Source organism: Artemia franciscana, chromosome 1 (assembly GCF_032884065.1).
Source record: "Artemia franciscana chromosome 1, ASM3288406v1, whole genome shotgun sequence".
NCBI classification, from domain to species: domain Eukaryota; kingdom Metazoa; phylum Arthropoda; class Branchiopoda; order Anostraca; family Artemiidae; genus Artemia; species Artemia franciscana.
Window position 1 is genome coordinate 61,505,406 of NC_088863.1, and position 21,203 is coordinate 61,526,608.

The 21,203-nt window shown below is 33.6% G+C and overlaps 1 protein-coding gene across 1 annotated transcript in view; it reads left to right on the plus strand.

Moving 5' to 3' along the window:
- LOC136032346 (PRELI domain-containing protein 1, mitochondrial-like) overlaps window positions 1-8,696 on the plus strand; it is a 34,202-nt gene extending 25,506 nt beyond the window's left edge. The window contains exons 4-5 of the mRNA XM_065712672.1: window positions 2,297-2,508; window positions 7,603-8,696. Coding sequence (XP_065568744.1) covers window positions 2,297-2,508; window positions 7,603-7,762 — 372 coding nt within the window. The 3' untranslated portion in view covers window positions 7,763-8,696. The remainder of the gene's footprint in view (window positions 1-2,296; window positions 2,509-7,602) is intronic.
- Window positions 8,697-21,203: the final 12,507 nt, after the last annotated feature.

Sequence of the window (21,203 nt, forward strand, 5' to 3'; positions counted from 1 at the left end):
CCATTTATAAAAAAAAAATATCCCAAAGGGCTTAATGGCCCGTTATTTGGGTAAAAAATATAAATAACTATTAAACTCATTCACACTTAAAATATATTTAGATTCTACTCACCAATCCTCACCCGAGTACTACTGGTCTCCGCACCACCTACTTAAAAGAAAAAATACAAAAAAAAAGTAATAAAAAAAATATACATCGAGGAACCAACACTCACACCACCCAATTCTAAATAATTAAAGTCATTCTAAATAATTAGTTAATTAAATTAAATCTAAATAATTTAACAATATAAATAACTGATCAATATTGTAAATTAATTAATTTTTTTAATCAAAATTTCTTTAACTGTTTCTTGAAGGAGCCTATGGTACAGGACCGTCGAATCCCAACAAGAATAGAGTTCCAGGCATGCCCGACAGCCACTATCAGACCAAAGTCCGAGTGCACTACAGGGGTGGATGGCACTAGCACATCATCCTGTTTCCTAGTTTCATAAGGACTGACATTACTAAAAAGCTCAAGTAGCTCGGAAAAACTTAATGGAAAGGCTCCACAGAAATATTGAAATGCAATGAAAGAAAGGTGCAATGTATGAATGTCTTTAATCTTCAGCAAGTTCAACAGAAATATGGGTGGTAGACTGCTGGGCTTTTGCTGGTTTCAGTTGGAGATTATGTAAAGGTGTAAGGAAAGAGGGAAATGTAGACATCCACAACTGACGAGCAGCAACATATATAAGGGTAAGTAAGAGAGAAGTATAATAGATGAAGGATAGAGAAAGGAAAGACTTGCTTCAGCTTCCGAATAATTCCAAGGCCTCGAGAAACCTTTAGTCTCATCGAATTAATATGCCACTTGAAAAATAGGTTTTCATCAAGATGTACCCCAATGAATCGAGCAAACCGATCAGCTGGGTGGGATATGAATCCCTTAGATGTTTGAATCTCTGTCACAGTAGGGCAGTTCTTGCCAATGCGGTAGAATATAAGAAGAAACGATTTTTTTTTACATTCAAAGCTAATAAATTTGCATCAAACCAATGATGTATGTTTTCTGTCATCAATTGTAGCTTGAGGATAAAGAATGATTCATCAGGTGCTGCAGCCTCCAGGGTGCTGTCGTCGGCGAATGAAAAGGGTTGTTCATATTGACCAGGTGTAGCCAAGCTCCAACCTCAGCATCTCCTTTCTGGTAGAACGCACAACAGAAATTGGACCGTGGATTGCTAAATAGTCGATAGAGGTCGTTGACATATATGTGGAAAAGGGAACTCCCAAGAACTGAGCCTTGTTGCACTCCCTATTCAACTTTTCACTCCTCAGAAGTTTCAACTGCAATGGATCGGCCAGTTAGGAATGAAGAAAACCAGGACAGAGCTTTTCCACGAACACCTTGATGTGACGACTTACCAATAAGGATATTGTGTGTAAGGCTGTCAAAAGCTTTCTTCACATCATGGAATATTGCCGCAGGGATAAGGCCGATATATAGGCCTATAGTTCCCGGGGTCCCCCCTGTCACCTCCTTTGAATAGTGCTATCGCTCGTGCCAACTTGAGACGCTGAGGGAATATTCCGAGCTTGAATGACTGGTTAAACAAGTGGTACAGTGGTTGAATAATTGATGGAAGAATTTGTTTAATTAATTTGGCCGGAATTTGGTCGAATCCAGATGAAGAATTTTTTAATGGTGAAATTATTATTATAATGATGAAATTATTATTCATCATAATTTCATCATTTGAAAATAATGTTTCGTAATATTATCAAATATTGTTTGAGAAGCGGATTTGACAAAAAAAAATGAGAAGGGATCCAAATAAACCAAGTTCGATGGAATGTCGTTTTTTTATGTTAGTTTCTTGACGCGAAGTGTAATTTCTAATTTAGCTCATGAACTATATCAGGTACAACGCGACGACATTGTCTTTTGGTATTTTAACCCGATTTATTTTTGTTCCTATAAAATGACATTCGTATCAGTGTTTTGCAGGAAAATTTTTCATTTGTTTCTTTAACCCTTGCTGCTATCGAAATTTCGTTTAATTATAATGTTTTTTCCTTACCTATTTTTGTTTTGTACTGTTTTGTTGAACTAAAGTCTTTTTCTTCTCATATTTTGTTGCTCTGTTAAAATTGATTTTTTACTTTAAATAGCAATATTTAAGTTACGTTTGTATTTGGTTTCGCTGTTCGATTTATTTAATATTTTACTTTTTTTGTCGTGGCAATGGAACAAAATTCTACTCGTATAAATCGTATTCGATCGACTCGTGTAATTTTGTTTATTTTCTAGTCTGTTGTGGAAAAGGTGACATACCGACCCTGTGCAGAAAATCCTGACTGTACTAATGTTTCAAGAGAAGCGTGGATTGAATCGGAAATGTTTGGATTCAGGAAGGCGATTGAGGCGTTTGGATATGAAAGATTCAAGCTAAACTCTAAAAAAGCCAGCGCTGGTTTCAAAATTGTACTCGCTGCTGCGTTCCCACAACTTGCTAGCCAACAGTCAGTATACATTTAACGTTTTGAAGTTTGTACTAAGATTTTTCAGTATATTAAGCATAACCTAATGACTGTAGTAAACTAAACTTCAAGGGTAGAAACCCAAATGTATTCACTGGTTCAAGATCTTCACTACTATTTCGGATAATAACTTACAGGTTTTATGAGTTCAGGGGGTAAGAATAGGTTTGAAAATTAATGCTAAGAAGACTTGATCGCTAATGCTAGGAATAAACGAAAATGAAAATATAATGTTGGGCAAAGAAAAGATCGATTAATTGTGCAATGTCACTTAACTGGGTAGTACTCTTAGTAAAAATGGTTCTTGCAATGAAGATGTTAAAAGTAGAATAGCCAAGGCCCCCTGTTGAAAAAAGTTTGGAAGAATAGGAAGATGCGTCTGCGAACAAAGATTAGAATATTGGAAGCTACAGTGATGACTGTGGTCAAGTATGGTCCTGAAGCATGGGTGCTCTGAAAAGAGGAGAAAGATTTGCGCAATGTTTTTGAGAGTAACTGCCTATGGATTGCTTTGGGTTCCCGACTGACTGACAGTATCTCTAGCAGTAGATTTTATGAAAAATGTGCTACAATCCTGCTTTCTAGGGTTATACTGAGAAAAAGGTTAAGATAACTTGGGCATGTTCTGCGGATGAAGGACGACAAATTGCCAAAGATTGTCCTTTTCGGACAACTGTCTAGAGCTATCGGGGTCGCCTTTGGTTGGGGTGGGAGGATGTATGGAAAGATCTAATGGAAATGGAAACTTCCTGGGAAGGAAGGAAATGGAAACTTCCTGGGATGACCTCAGACGGCTTGGTAGTACGGTATGTTGATAGTAGTAGTCGTATCTATCATATGAACTGGGATTGTAACGATTTCTTTATTCAGCTCTGCACTGGTATTCGAAAGATTCAAGCTATAGTCTAAAAAAAATCAGTGTTGTTTTTTGACAACTTGCTAGCAGACAATGATAATCAGTTAACTGTTTTTTACTCTAAAGTTTCTTTCTATAAAGAGTCATTTTAAGACTATAGGAAAACTAAATCATAAAACTAGCAAATCAGGTTCGTCTCGCTAGAGAAAAATACTAATGCCTTCTGTCGTTTTCAAATTTGGTTGTAATGATTTTTGATTCAGCTCTGCATTGGCATTCGAAAGATCAAAGCTAAATTAGAAAAGTAAGTGCTGTATTTTCACAACTTGCCATTCACCAATGAATGTCAATTTAATGTTTTGTAGCAGAAGATAGTTTTAAATTAAGAATAATCCAACTTTACGGAATTTGAGTATAAGACTGGAAACCCAACTTGTCCTCCAAAACAGAAAATTATATGTCATCGCTTTGGGCTGTAACTCTGCTTTTTTTAATTCAACTCTGCATTGCTACTCTGGTTCTGGTTTTATAAGCTCAACTACCCTCATTTATCAATTCGGTTTAGTAACACAGCAATGTCTGTAGTTCGCTCTTAATATAGCATAAAAGCTACGTAATTTACAATATATTTTTAAAATTCCAATTCTATATAGCTTAGTTTACAAAGTGCCACGTTAAAGCTCTAGGCATGCTTTTATTCTCAACTTTGTATTTTCTTCGCGGCCCTGCAAAATTCTCAGTCGGTGTTAGAGCAGTTGACTGAAATTGCTTTACAGTTGCTGACATTCTCATAAAAACAATAAGTAGAATCAGATGGCATACCTACATAAAAGTGGATTGGGAGATTCTCCTAGAATGTCTTCAAATGGATAAAAAAAAGGTTTTTGTCCCAATTTAGGCCAGGTTTTGGATGCTACTGGCTGACAGATCGCTCTTACAAGGCAGTATTTCTTCAATAAATTTGCGTTAAAACTGTACAGTAGTTATATCTTATTTGTCTTCTGTGTTCTCCAGATATGAGCTGAATGATAAATATAATCTTTTTTCTTCAAATTTGCGATAGTTGAGTGACAGCAACACTACATTTATTCTAGGTAGAAATCGGCTGACAGAAAACTTTCCTAACAATTATTTTAGCTTGTTACCTTGGAGAAATAACTATTCGTCTGAAAAACTTGAGAACCTTATCATCATCTAGAGTTTCCAAACATGGGTTGATTCACTTCCTTAGAACACAAATAACCTATTATTAGCCATAAGATTTGTGATAATGTTTCTTGATCTCACTTTCTTGGGCCAAAATAATGATTTTGCCTGTTTTTTCTTCGTTTTAAGTTTATTTCTTTTTAATGTAAAAAAAAAAATAAAAAAATACCGTCAATCAAGCAATTTGGGAAATCTGACAAATAGTGACACTGCCCTTGCAGTTTATGTTTTTTTTTTTAGTTTGGCTCCATTGTCGGATCTTAAAGACTTCCAGCGGATCCTTATTTACTAAGATCCTTTACCTTGTGTATGTATTTTACGACATATTAAGAAGAACAACCGTGATTTAAGAAAAAAATCCCACAAATATAATTTGTTCAACAAAAATATCGCAAAAAATATTGTTCTAGAAGCTGCTTGTCTGTGAAACTGCAGAATATTTGGTAAACTTTGTCTGTTTGCTTTTGTCTTTACTACTTGTTCATTTTCTTTGAAAAACGGGTTTCCTGAATTTATCAAACATCAAAACATTATTATCTTTTCTCTAAATATAGTAGCGCCACTATCTTTTTATCTGTTCGGCATGCAACTTCGAGTGTAAGTAGACTGGATCGAAGGCACCTTAACAAAAAGGATAAATTTCAAGAAGAAATTGTGGTTACATCGACTGTTTACGAGAATTTTTTTTCTTTTTTACGCTGATCTGTTTCAGAACTTCCAGATACGTAGACACCTCAAAAAAAAAAAAAAAAAAAAAAAAAAAAAATCAGAATCTAGGGAATCTCAGTCGAGCTAATTTTTTTTACAGCAAAACAGAATTCTTGAATTGATGGACATAATGTGTATACAAATTGCACTGAACTGCTGCTTATCAAAAATTTTGAGTTTTTAAGAAGAAAAATTGAAAAAACTTCCAAAACTTTCTAACATTAACCAATAAAAAAACTATGCCAATTGAAAAAGAACATAAATTTATTTTTAAAATGTTTTCTAAATAAGGAGTTTTCCTGGAAAAGTAAAGAGCCACATTAAAACCTAAGACTAGGACAAAAAGCTGTAGAATAATTCCAACTTAAGACAAACATGAATTACTTTCACTGTATGACTAAAACCTATAACTAATACACATCAAAATAGAAAGTCCAGTCAGACTGAAAACGCGAAATTGGATTAAACAGGAGTGGGACTATGGTTCGCTAAACCAAAAACTTGCCAGAACAACATTTGTGCTTTTTCAAAAACGAAATGGATTTTAGATGTTTTCTTTTTTATAGATTAAAACATTGAAGGAACAATAATTGCCGAGACTTGGAAATTCCACTTGTATTGGTTATTTCACGTAATCCTGATTGTTATGGTGATTTTCTTTCCTTTATTGTCGAAATATTGACATGCAAAAGCTACTAGGCTCAAAATGTATATTGTTTTCAGTTAAAGGTAAATGATGCTCAAGTCGTTTAGGGGTACAGAGGGGGAGCAGCGCCACTCTTGTCTGTAGACGTTGGTTAACCTTCTGACAGAACTCTTTTGTTTTGTTGTTATGAAGATAAGAAACACATTGTTCGAAATACTAACCGTTTTTAGTGATATCCATATAAGGTTTTCACGATTAAACGGTGTTGGGAGCAATATCGTGTTTGATAATTTCTGTTTGAATTTATTGTCAATTTTTAATTCACTCGAGTTATTATTGTCGAGTTATTATCGATATTTATTGTCGAGTTATTAATTCACCTATAGGAGTATATACCATCTTCATATTTGATGCGATTATATATTCTAATTTCTGCTTCTTTTTTTTGTCAAATTGAAGTATTAAATGACTCTCATTCTGACGATCTTTTGTGCTAATATGTTTCTTTAATTTTCTTTAACAAACTTTTTTTGGATTGTTTGTTCAATTGATGACGTTGCATGCTTCGTGGAGTGGACCAGAGATGGACAGGGAAACATTTGATTGATCACCCACTGCAGAATACCAATCCAATTGTGCATACATAGATAAATAAAAATACAGTATTCTGGGATCTTTTAGAAATGTTTTACGAAAAAGCGCAAAAGGCCTGTATGAAGAATTTCAAATAAAAAAATTCTACAAAACTTAACTGAGATGCTTTTATTTTTCAAGGCGGAGGGTGGGTGTTTCAAGGTGGTGGAGGTGGGTGTTTTCAAGGCGGAGTTTTAGGTTTGCCAAGTTACTGGAGCAAAACGATCGTAAAACTAGCAAAAGCTTCTTATTCAGTTTCTTAAAAAAGTATACATATGCAGTTATGTAGAGTTTGGTATTAGTGGGCGTTAAGTCTTAAAAAAGGAAGCATGGGTGAAAATCAGCAAAGATAAGTTAAAATGGCACATGACACCAAACAACTTGAGAAGGTGTAGCTGTGTTTGGGAATCTAAAGGTCGATAGTATGTGAATTTTAATGATACTCAAGTCGCGAGGCCCAATATTTTGGGCCCTTTTAAATACAAGACTATAAGTAATAAAAGCCTTTGTTTCGAAAAAAATTTGTTTAGAAAGCCAAGTTTTATGACGTTAATTAATTAGTTTTCGTTATTTATTTTTGCGATTCAACCTGGTAATTTTGACGAAAAGTGGGTACAACCCTAGAAAACCCATAATTGTGAAACAAAAAAAAAAATGAAAATTGTAGTTGCCAAGTATGAACAGACCTAAGATGGGGTCAAGGGCTAAAAGGGTTATTATTTAAATAACTGGCACTTTCAATATTGGTGGCATATCCACTGCGGGGGGGGGGGGCTGATGATGCTAAATTCATACGTAATAATATACAAGTACTAACCGCATACTTAAGAATAACATTGTTAATTTACGAAATCATATGAAATATAGTCATTAAGGCAATAGTTTTGACATAATTTCGAATGAATTATTCCTTGATTTTAAAAATGTAGATTATCATTTTTGGGATCCCAAAGGTTTAATAGAACCCATATTGGGGCATGTTAGGGCCATGGTTATTTTGATTCAATAATGGTCCTTTTTATTCCAGAAATGGGATTCCCAAACCACCATCGTCAGAACGTCTGAAAGAGGCAGCCAGAGAAACAGCCAAACGGGCATCAGATATTGCCAAGGAAACTGCATCCCCTCTTTTTGCTGCTTGCAACTTCGAAAAAATGGAGAAACTTGTAATGGACGATGATGCATAGGTAGTTGTTCCTGCTTGATCATGACAGTCAAAATTATTAGTTTTGTCATAGTCTCATGTGCCAGTGTTATGGAATAATGGGTATTAAGAATAGTGCTGGGTCATTTTGGTATTTTTATATCTTGCGTGGGCATTATGTATGATGACAGAATAATCATTTGGTCCGGAACTCTTACAGAAAAAAGCTACTTCTCAGTTGTGGCTGAACAATTAGTGAAAATTCAATCCATTACACTTACAGATGTTTCACATTGGCTACGTATGCCTATCACCTGATTTACTGAAAATCCATAAGAATATAACAGTAAAATTTCATCTGATCGGTGGACTTTTTATAGCTGACCAGAGATTGACTATTTTACATCCTCATGGTAAGTGGTGTACGTTACGGAATAGCAATGTGAAACGTTTATGGTGATTCCAGTTTCTTGCACCATAATCGGAAAGGATCAGCTTTCAGCAATACTGTTGACTATTGATAAAGGACAGTTTGTGCTTTGAAAACATAATCGTTAGGTGCTTTTTGAGTGACAGTAACACTGACCTTTCGTTTTTGTCTAAATGTTCCCTTATATTCAGCAACCATTCATCCAGGTATTGGCCTACTTGTGTTGTTAGTTTGACTAGTTAATTCTTGATTGTAGATTTTTCACTCGTTGATGAAATTTCGTACTTTTTGCCGATAATTATTTGATTGTATTTAAAGTCAGTTGTATTTTGATTATTTGTATTTGACTATTTTAGAGACGGGAAAAATGTTTTATGTCGAAAAAAAACAAACAACTCGTTAAAGGCATTCTATTGATACAAAGGATAAAAATGAGTTTAGAAACGACATGGTCTAGTCTTTTTTTATACTCTCTTTGCTGTCAACAAAATTAAATGGTAGAAAATTGCTTGCTGTAATGCTTGACAACATGGCTATTTTTCATTCATACTGTATTATCCATTCTATACATAGGCGGTGCCATTAAGGATCAATCACGGTAGAAAGGTAATCGACTTACCTGTACAACAATTTCAACCTCAAATACGCCCACCGATGTTGACTTAGATTATTTTTTTTTCTAAAGATTACTTAACAATATTTTAATTCAGTTATCTTTTTTTCTTCTTTTTTTGACAAAAATGTTGACAACTGCAAGATCGTTAAGATTTGTCATGGGCTCAATCCGATTGAATCCGCACATTTTGACATTCTTAGTTAAGCACTAACTCTAAATTCTCAATTTTTTTTCATTTTACTTATAGGCTTTTCCAAGAAAATCTTATCATATAATATGGTTCTTCTGAGCCTAACAATCCGTTTTAAAAAAATTAATGAAACTACGAGAATAGAAATCCAACTCAAACCTAATTCCATCTGTTTTTGATCAGTAAATCATATTGTATAACTTTACAATAGATAGATATTTATTGCAAAAAAAGGCTCTTCGGGTCATCGCAAAAAAAGAAACAAACAATCAACACTTACGGACAAACACATTGTAAGACCCATATTATCTTAATAAGACAACAAATAGCACATAATATTCGCACACAAAATAATAATAAATGATGACAATAATAATAGAAACAATATTATCAAATCACAACCTCACTAACATTAGACTACTTACAATTTGGCAAAATACAAGTTTTTACATGTCATTTCTTTCAAACAAATTTACCCAGCCTTTCCTTCTACTGAAACCTCATATTTATATATATATATATATGTGTATATATATATATATATATATATATATATATATATATATATATATAAAATATATATATATTTATTGATACACTTGACGTTGCACTAAAAAGTACTAAAACTGAGCTGTCTACAAGGTACGTAAAAATTGCTCAAAAACGAACTATAATTGCTTTATGCTGTTAAGCAGACCCGTGAAAAGGGAAGAGAAGAATTCTGATATAACGTTATGCGACAGTAAACTGGTTCCAACTTCTTTTGTCTTTTGGTGAGAGTGTTCAGGGGTCTGTTTGGAGGAAGGTTTGATTGGTGCGTACCTGTCTGTGTATGGTCGCCAACACCCTTATATATGTTTATATATATATATATATATATATATATATATATATATATATATATATATATATATATATATATATATATATTATGTGTGTGTTGTCTCGTATACGGCTTCATATTATTATTTTTTGGTTAATTAGCGCCCTGGCATTTTCTAGCATGAAAAAAAATGATCTAGATAGGTCATGAGTTGAAGAAAATTCTTTTCAAACCGTAATTTTGGAGAAAAAAAAATCATATGAGTGGCGTAGCATTTATAAGCACATTTCAGGAGCATAAATTACATTGTTGCAATAACCGTATCGTTTTTAGTATCTATAACTCATGCGAAGTTAGACAAGATGACTAAGTGCTCTGCAGAAAACTGCAATTGAATAAGGAACTTGCTATTTTGGTGCCTGTAAAGGATAGAAAGAGGAAACAGAGGAGGAATTGAATTCACGACATAATTTCTTAATTCAGTTGAGTCGAAGGTAATAATGCACGAAAATGAAGTGCGAACGAGATATGTGGCTAAAATATATTTGACAACCAGTATTCTGACGAATAAGTCGAATCGTAAATCAAATCCATGGTTAGAAGAGGAGCAATAGTGAGAATCCAAACGAGTTCTAGAAGAAAACAAATCTTATTAACATCCATGATTCTTATGCATTTACACGAGGGAGGAATTGAATTCACACCAGATTTTTTTAACTCAATTGTTATTGTTTATTTGACACCTCATAGGTTACAACAAAAGAATAACGAATATATATAGTCTTTTAAACTAGCAACTGTGGTCGCTATTTAAGAGATCTTTTTTTAGAATTACAGGTCTTTCAGTACTTCTCCCACGGTGGTGACATCAAACCTAACCAGACTCCATGACATCAAAAAGAAGTTCACGTTGTCTCTAGTTAGAAGGAAACGAAAATCAACATATACAAGCCTTTTTCCATTCATGACCCCGCCTTGACATGGGCTACTAAGTTTTTTTTCTTCTTAAAATTGGCATATTAACATTTCTGGCCACAAAAACGATCTGAATAGGTAAAAACTTTAGGGGAGATTTGGTATTTTTCCCAGGGTAGTTGTACTTACCCTATTGTGACCAGGGATGGATCTTGAGGAGTCTAATGTGACGAGGGTGCCAATGAGAAATATCTTGGGGGGGGGGGGTTAGTGTGACAAAGGTGCCAATAAATGACCAAATTGAAAAATTTATTTTAAAAAAGAGAAAAAAACGGAAAGAGGGTGCCAGTAAAAATCGAAGTCGTCGGTCTCCTGGTACTAATTATCTAATAATACTACAAACTTTGGAAACAATAAACTATATATTGAAACTAATGACTATTCGAAAGCTGTTACAAAATATTGAAAAAGATACAAAAAACTTTTCCTTGGTTGGCTGTTTCTACGCCAATTCGATTTCCGTGTCACATACTTACTTTGGAAGTTGTAGTTAATGCTAAGATTTATGCAGTCAACGTTCATTTTCTATGACTATATGCATCAGGACTGCAGTAACATTAATTAGATAGTAATCAATGGAAATTGAAGTCATGTTTCAACGAAAATTAGTCCAGGTTTGCTCTATATCAGCAATGAACCTGTTTATTTTTTTCGTAAAAATAATTTTTAGAGATGAATTATTACTTTAACAAATTGACAGAACAGCAATTCGGACAAAACCGTTACAGAAAAATGAAATTGTGAGACCTCTACTGGCCAACAAAAGAGAAATTTTTGAATCTTAAGCGAAATTCCAATCTTGTAACTGTGAACGATTATAACTGCAAAAAGCTGCCAGCTTTTTGCAGTTATTGGGACAATGAGACTTTTAATTAGAGTAACTGATACGTCTTGAAAGATTGAACCGTTCAGCCCCTCACAAATGGAATGGTTTCTGTTTGAAGTTTTAATGTTCGTTATTATCAGTTAAAAAAAAATTCTTGTTATTTTATTTCAGATTTTTTTTTCGAATAATGCTGGAAAATCCATGGAAATTCCATCACGAAAAATTCCTCTCCCCCCAACAATGCACTCATCGGTGAAAATTCTCACTGAAAAAATTCCCTGTAGACAATTCCCCTGGAAAATTCTCATTACTTTCATTTGAAAAAACTTGCTTTTTTTAGTTTTTTAACATATGCAGGAAATTCCCCTTCAATTTACACGGCTCGGATAATCTACACTAATCATTATACTCGTCAACAATTGTAAAACTCTCACAGGAAGACCAGCTGCCAAGGGTATACATGCATAGTGAACTCATGCAGTGGTGACCCTCTCACCGCCAAAATGAAACTGACTTACAATCCGTAGAGTGTTCTTTTCTAGCTCTAGAGAAAAACAACAAAGAGAGATAAAACTCCACAAAAAAAACCTCAAACGAGACTGCGGTCAGTAGAGAGAAAACAGATGAAAGACTAAAATAACGCGGATATTTCGCCTGTATCAAAACTAGGCATCCTCAGCACACGATAAAAAACACTAAACTAAAAACAAATAAAACCACCACCAATAATAATAAAGACAATTGTCGCTACTGATCCACATATTTATTCTTATTGGTGGTGGTTTCATTTGTTTTTAGTTTAGTGTTTTTCTTTTTATCGTGTGCTGAGGACGCCTAGTTCAGATACACGTGAAATATCCGCGTTATTTTAGTCTTTCATCTCTACTGGCCGCAGTCTCGTTCGAGGTTTTTTTTTTTTTGTGGAGTTTTATCTCTCTTTGTTGTTTGTTGTCATGTCATGTCTGGCCAGTTCGGCTTAAGAACTTTCATTAGTTCTAGAGAGAGAGAGAGAGAGAGAGAGGAGTAATCCATGACAAGACCTATATAGACAGGATCTTCGAAATTGTCGATTTATTTCTTGTTTTCATGAAAAAATCGTTTGGATTGAGTCATAAACCATTATTGAATTTTTGAGGTAGTGTTCAAAAGCAAATCCACATTATCAATTTCCTTCGTTTCAATTAATATGTCAGTTAGTTGAGTAAAGGCCAGGCACGTACGCAAGAATTTTTTTCGGGGGGGGGACCTTCGAAACAGCAGATATAAAGTATCACTTTTTTTAATTTACTAATGCAAAAAGCACGTATATCGGAAAATACAGATTAACTTTAATCTGTAGTATTGTAGCAGGTGGGGGAAGAAGACTGAATCCTCAAAAGTACGTTTTAGGCTCAGGTTATGTTCGTAGCGATTTAGAACCAGTGATTAATCTATTATATCCCACTGAAAGGGAAATTTTAGGATTAACAGTGCAATAAGGGTGCTCTGAGGGGTAGTTCTTCTATTGCAAAAACGCAGATTTAATGAAGAATGATAGTTTCCAAAATTGATCCATTAAAAGCTGTACTTAATCCTGAAAAGGGGGAATAAACGCCCTAATACCAAGGATAATTCTATTTTGCTGTGGAAAGCAAACTTTCTCTACAAAAAAAAATAACAGTACAATTGCTAATTACTTCAAAGAGGGTAAAAAGTTAGACATAAAATGGGTTAATAATTGGGCAGTGACTTGACCGGACAATTGCATGCTGTAAAATGCTGCAAAAATAAATTGCAGCATGTAAAAATTTTACATGCTGTAAAATTCAGAGTTCAGAGTTTTAATCACCAATAAATATGAAATGGAAATACAATACTGTTATTCCCCTCAAAAGGCTCCATGGCTAAAGATGCAGGAAGGATACAATATAAGCAACAACGAAAAGAGGATAATAGCCAAATAAAATATCAAACTACGAACTGTAGTTGTAGTAAGGAGCGACCCGGCTCAATAGTAAACGAAACTCTAAAAAACGGAATTTCGATGCTAAAAGATATATCAAAAGAATCAGATTTTTATGCTGATTTTAAATATGTAAGTTTCATCAAATTTTGTCTGTCATCAAAAGTTAGGAGCCTGAGAATATTTGCCTTATTTTGGAAAATAGAGGGTAACACCCCCTAAAAGTCTTAGGATCTTAACGAAAATCACACCATCGCAATTAGCGTATCAGAGAACCCTATAGAAAAAATTTCAAGGTCCAATCTACAAAAATATGGAATTTCGTATTTTTTGCCAGAAGACAAATCACGGGCGCGTGTTTATTTGTTTTTTTCCTTTTTTTTCCCCAGGGGTCATCGTATCGACCAAGTGGTCCTAGAGTGTTGCCAGAGGGCTCATTCTAACGGAAATGAAAAGTTCCAGTGCCCTTTTTAAGTGACCAAAAAAATTGGAGGGCACCTAGGCCCCCTCCCACGCTCATTTTTTCCCAAAGTCAACTGATCAAAATTTTGAGATAGCCATTTTGTTCCACATAGTCGAAAACCATAATAACTATGTCTTTGGGGATGACTTACCCCCCACAGTCCCTGGGGGAGGGGCTGCAAGTTACAAACTTTGACCAATGTTTACATACAGTGATGGTTACTGGGAAGTGTACCGAAGTTATCAGGGGGATTTTTTTGGTTTGGGTGTGGGGTTCAGGGGAGGGGGCTATATGGAAGGATCTTTCCTTGGAGGAATATTTCATGGGGGGAAGAGAAATTCAATGAAAAGGACGCAGGATTTTCCAGCATTACTTTAAAAAAAAAAACAATGAAAATATAAACATGAAAAAGTTTTTTCAATTGAAAGTAAGGAGAAGCATTAAAAATTAAAACGAACAGAGATTATTACGCATAAGATGGGTTCTAAAAATACTTTAGCATAAAGAGCGAGGTATTTAGGAGGAAATTAATACTTTGCTCTTTATGCTAAAAAAAATTTAAGTCATTTCAACTATTTATTCTACGGCCTTTCTGATTCAGGGGTCATTCTTAAAGAATTGGGACAAAACAAGATTTAGTGTGAAGAGCGAGGTATTAACGAGGGGACCAACCCCCTCATATATATATATAATCAAAAATATAATAATATAAAAGTTTGTTACGTAAGTTAATTCTTAAGTTACGTATATTTTTTACTAATAAAAACGTTCGTTAAAAATTAAAAGATCTAGTTGCCTTTTTAAGTAACCGAAAAATTGGAGGGCAACTAGGCCTCCTTCCCCACCCCTTATTTCTCAAAATCGTTTGATCAAAACTAAGAGAAAGCCATTTAGCAAAAAAAAAGAATCAATATACAAATTTCATTTTAATAATTTATGTACGGAGAGCCAAAATCAGACAAGCATTAATTCAAAAACTTTCAGAAATTAAATAAAAAAACCAAGTTTTTGAAATGAAAGTAAGGAGCGACATTAAAACTTAAAACGAACAGAAATTACTCCGTATATGAAAGGGGCTTTTCCTCCTCGACACCCCTCTCCTTGCGCTAAAGTTTGATTCTTTCTCACAACTCTACTTTTTAAAACAATAAAAAACTTTAGCGTAAAGAGCGGGATGTCGTAGAGGAAAAGCCCCTTTCATGTACGGAGTAATTTCTGTTCGTTTTAAGTTTTAATGTCGCTCCTTACTTTCATTTCGAAAAACTTGTTTTTTTATTTAATCAGATGAAAAAAAGACCATAACTGAGGTTTGGGAGTCAAAGCGCAGAGAGGACAAACATACTATGCATGTATACTCTTGGCAGCTGGTCTTCATGTGAGAATTGTACAATTGTTGACGAGTATAATGAAAAGTGTGGATTAAGCAAGCCGTGTAAATTGCATAGAGGATATACAGTACAAATTAAAGACTAATTCCTGTTTTAACGAGATTTGTGACTCTCACACTAGAGGATTCCTATGCTTCAATTGCCACTATGATTAATATGATCAGTGGGATAACACCTATCCCGTTATAATTGGAAATAATCTTTAGCCTCGAGTTTATTTCTGAGAGACTGGTATCGTCGTTATTTAAAATTGTTTCGGAAGGAAGAATCAGCCTGATTCTTCCTTCAGGAAGAATTTCCTCAGGTCTACTCCCAGGTCAATTCCCTCAGGTCTACAGCGTAGACCTGATTCAATCAGGTCTACGCTTCAACTGTTGTAATAACAAGAGAATTTGGTTTCTACGTCATCGTTGTGAAGACAATGGCTGCTATGATTATAAACCTAGTCACTTTTTATGCTGTTACAGAAAGTCATCCTCCATTTGAAAACACTGTATGAGATTTTGCTTCAAATAAGCAAATTGCAACATGTGAATTTTACAATATGAATGAAAATAGTATCATTGACTTCGCAAAGAGATACAATAAGAGTCTGACCCTGACTTTGCACATACAGATTAATATATAGTGAATTCAGATGATCTGCTACCATTGGTTGTTCTCGACAGTTACCTACACCTAGAAAGACGAATCTAAAGAGGAGAAAAAACCATTTTTTATATATGTACATTTTTTATTAATAAACAATTGTATAAACATTTTTAGAACATTCTATTCGTAGGGCACTGGAATCAATGTTATACGGATATGAAAGTATATTTTTCACTAGGAATTCATTCAAGTGAGGTTTGTCTAAGTAAATGTTGAGAAATTCATTGTAAATACAGCCACGACATCTGAAAACGAAATATAGTTTTTCATGAAAGCCACAGCTTTTATTCGTTAAATCCTGCACTCTTTTCTAATTTGAACAATAGTTTTCCCACTGCTTTTAATAAAGTTGTTGATATGTGGAGTATAGAATGCATATAGTAGTCTAAGAGGATAAAATTCTACATTCTTTACTGTTTGAAAGATGCATAGCCAATGGCCTGTCTTTACGTTCGATGCACCGCTATTAACAATGATAATGGTATTGTTAAGACTTTCAGGTTTTCACTGATATCCGATTATATACAATAGAATTTCTATTTAGACATGCATGGATCCATGTAAAAATACGCCGATTATTTGATTTGTGTTCATGGTGCAAGCGGTAATAGAAAGATGCCTTTGGGAGTGATTTCCTAGTAAGTTTCAAATTGATTTAATGAGACTAACGTAATACTCTCAGCTAACGGCTCGGCAAAGGTACAGTCCAAACTTACACTCCCTTTTCGTAAAATACTAATATCTTGAGTGCCAGACAAGTCTAATACAATGACACTATGAGTTTTTGCAAACATTTTATCAGTTGTATCATTTTCAATAAGCTGTTAGTCTCGATCTAGAGATTGCATTGTCAATTCATACCGTGTCCTATGGGATTTATCAAAGGATAAAACTTTTTAATTTGGTGCCCACCTTGAGTCACAATAACACCCTTGGTTCAGCAGCCCCCTTACCCTACCCAAGATTTTGCTCTTGATTTGTTAGAGATTCAGACATGAAACTGCTCGCACGATCAGTTTACTGATCATTTCGTCATCAATTTATAAATTCTAATTAATTTCATAAAGTTAAATTAATCATATAATTAAATTTACTTGCTAGATCTTCATCTTCAGAATATGTTTTATTTTTTCCTTTTTGGCTGATTTGTTTTATTCTCTTTCTTATGAGCCCGTCGATTTAGGGTATGGTGCCTGAGCTTCAATGATGGGGATACGAAAAAGGCAAATTACAATATTAATTTATGTTAAGGAGTAATTTTTTTGAACTGCCCCTGTCCACCCACCACTCAAAAAATTCTTAATTTTAGTTTTGTGACTAATTAAATAGCAAATGACCCAATAGGGCTTTCGTGTGATAAATCTTTCTATTTATTTATTTTAACTCTCTTATTTAAATCTCTTAAATTAGTAAGGTGATTTAGGTGATCTAGAAAAGCAGAGATGGGATGGTAGGATATAGACTAGTAGAGCTGGGATGGTACTTTATAGATTAGTATGAGATAGAGAACAAGATTGAAATATAGTAAAAAAAAACATTAGTGAAAGAGCACACCCACATACACACACGAACACATACAGAAATACACGCACAAATACAAACTCACACACATACACACACAAACACACACAACAAAATTAGACATAGGTATATAAATACTCATACCTATACTCTTTTCTGCTCTACTGCTACTACTACTACTACTAAAAACAGTTCCTACTTTAATAATTAATACAGATAAGCACATGAATGAGGCCTTAACCTTACTCACCAATAAAATTACCGAGGACAAATGGTTTTTTGAAATTCATATTTTGGAATATCATATAGCTTCATATTACCATAGAAAAAATAGCTAGGTTAGGTTAGGTCTTATCCTTATATGGTATACCAGAAAAATACATTAAAGTGATTTGTGCTATATACGAGAATAATACTGTTGCGGTTAAGGTAGGAAATGAGGTTAGCAACTGGTTTTGTATTAAATCAGGAGTTAAGCAGGGTTGTGCTCTATCCCCCTTTATATGGATCATTTTGATGGACTTCGTCTTAAGGAGAACAGGAAAGGCAATTGGAGACCATGGAATCATGGGAGGAAGAACGCTCCTGGACTTAGATTATGCTGATGATTTAAGCATATTAGATGAAAGTGTGAGCAAAATGAATGAATTTTTGGAGGTTTTGCGAGTTCAGGGTGCTAAAATAGGCTTGAAAATTAATGTTAGGAAGACTAAGTCACTAAGGCTAGGAATAAGTGAAGATGAACAGGTGACATTAGGTAACAAAAAGATTGATTAGGTTGGGAGCTTCAGTTACCTTGGTAGTATTATTAGTAAAGATGGTGGGAGCAGTGAAGATGTTAAAAGTAGAATAGCTAAGGCTCAGGGTGTTTTTTCACAGTTAAAAAAAGTTTGGAAGAATAGAAAGATAAGTCTACAAACCAAGATTAGAATATTGGAAGCTACAGTGATGACAGTGGTCAAATATGGCTCTGAAGCATGGGCACTCCGAAAAGCAGATGAAAATTTACTAGATGTTTTCCAGAGAAGTTGCCTACGGATTGTTCTGGGTACCCGACTGACTGACCGTATTTCAAACAGTAGGTTGTACGAAAAGTGTGGTTCAATCTCGCTTTCCAGGGCTGTAATGAAAGAAAGATTGAGATGGCTAGGCCACGTTCTACGGATGAAGGATGACAGATTACCGAAGATTGTTCTTTTTGGCCAACCGTCTGGGGCTACACGGAAAGCAGATCGTCCTTGTCTGGGTTGGCAGGATGTCATAAATAAAGATTTCCAGCGGATAGCTTATCAGAAACTCAGTATGCTTTAAGAGCAAACAAACATAGAATGTTCTTTGAAAAACAAAATAAAAAATCTCTATACCCTAATGACGCTAAAAGAAAAGTATTGAGAAATAAAGTAAACACGGTCCAATGGAAATTTCATCCTATTGTCAAGTAAGTTAATTAGATAGTTAAGTTAGTTAGATAGTTAAGTTTGTTAGATGGTTTAGTTAGTTAGTTACTTAAGTTAGCTATGTTAGTTTGGTAGTTAAGTTAGTTAAGTAGTTAGGTAGTTAGATTAGTTAGGTAGCTAAGTTAGAAAAGAAGTTGAGTTGGCTAGGTAGTTAAGTTAGTAAGGTAGTCTTTGTTAGTAAAGTAGTTAGGTGTTAGGTTAATTAGGTAGTTAAGTTAAGAAGGAAGTTCAGTTAGTTGGGCAGTTGATTAAGTTAGCTATGTAGTTATATTAGTTAAGCAAGTGAGTTAGTTAGGTAGTTTGAACAGCTAGGTAAGCTAGTTAGGTTAGCTGGGTAGTTAAGTTATGTATCTATTAAAATTGTATGTAACGTAAATGAATCAAATAGTAGCTCCTATTAAAGTATATGATTTTAAACCTTCGCATGGTCAATCACATAATAAATATCTGCTAGCACCTGAGTAGCATTTTTGATTATTAATTTACAGAAATATGGGTAGTGGTAAAACAAAATTTACTTTTAGATTTAATATACCATATTTATATATTTCGATAAAGTTTATTTATATGCTGAAGATCTTGAAGAAGACATATTTCCAAGACCTAATTCAAACATAAGCTGTTTAGAAGGAAAAACTGGACAGAATATATTGTTTGCAAGTGATTATAAAGACGACATCGAAGAAGTAGATTACTTACACCCTAATTGTATGAATTTCCTTATCTTTGACGATTTTCTAACAGTTAAGGATAAGAAAACATTGGAGATTTATTCGTAAGAGGTAGAAAACGAAATGCATCAAAAGTATATGTTTCACAAAGCTATTTAGATATTTTAAAAATATTAAGATTAAGTTGTGATTATTTTAAATTTTTTAAATCTTCTAATCCAAGCGAAATTGATAGGATCAGACAAAATCATGCTTATGACTTAAAAAAGAAAAATGTCTCAACTATTTTAATCCTACTACAAAAAACCTCGTCAGACCAGTTCGTTTGTGTGAATCTGGTTGGTGCTGATGTAAAATGACAAAGAAACCTCTTTGGAAGTCAATAAAATCTTTCTATAGCAGTAAATTGCGTATTAACAACAGGCATTTGATGAATAAATTACTATAGCTTCATTTAGACTTTCTGAATGAATAGACCAGGCCAATTTTTTTTTCTTTAGACTTGGATAAAAAAAATCAATTATTGGGGAAACCTCTAATTCCTAAGAGTGTAAATACGACTTCTTTTTTACAAGAGGTGGAGCATTGTATAGACCTTGATCCGCTACAAGATACCAACATTTTCTATAGAAAGATTGAGAACCAACCACACGCCTGGTAGCTGCAGAATATCTGAGAAGAACTTGAAATATAGAGATCCTGTTTTGTTGCTTTGGCAGCTAGAAAATGTTTTGAAGACGTTCCACGACAAGCAAAGGAATATTTGGTTTCTACTTTTGTTAAGGGCTCCTTTTTTCGAGAATTCTGTAATCGGAACCAGAACCAAAACATAGAATGGGTCGTGCCCACCACTGTAAAAGCTGTTTTTTTTTTAACAGGACAGTTTTGTATTATAATGTTTATTATAAACCCTACACATACTGTGGCAGGGTTTAATATCCAAATATATTTAAAGTTCCAAATTTCTTCGAAAACATACAAGTCTAATAATGATAGATAAAAATCTATATATATATATATATATATATATATATATATATATATATATATATATATATATATATATATATATATATATATATATATATATATATATATATATATATATATATATATATATATATATATATATATATATATATATATATATATATATATATATATATATATATATAAACTAGTTGGTGGGGGCGCCTCGCGCCCCCCAAGCCCCCCCCCCCCCGCGCGTAAGTCGTTACGCGCCATATTAGTTACGCGCCATTGTAGTTGTGTCCCTGTGTCCCACCTGTGAATATAGATATATATATATATATATATATATATATATATATATATATATATATATATATATATATATATATATATATATATATATATATATATATATATATATATATATATATATATATATATATATATATATATATACATATATATATATATATATATATATATATATATATATATATATATATATATATATATATATATATATATATATATATATATATATATATATATATATATATAT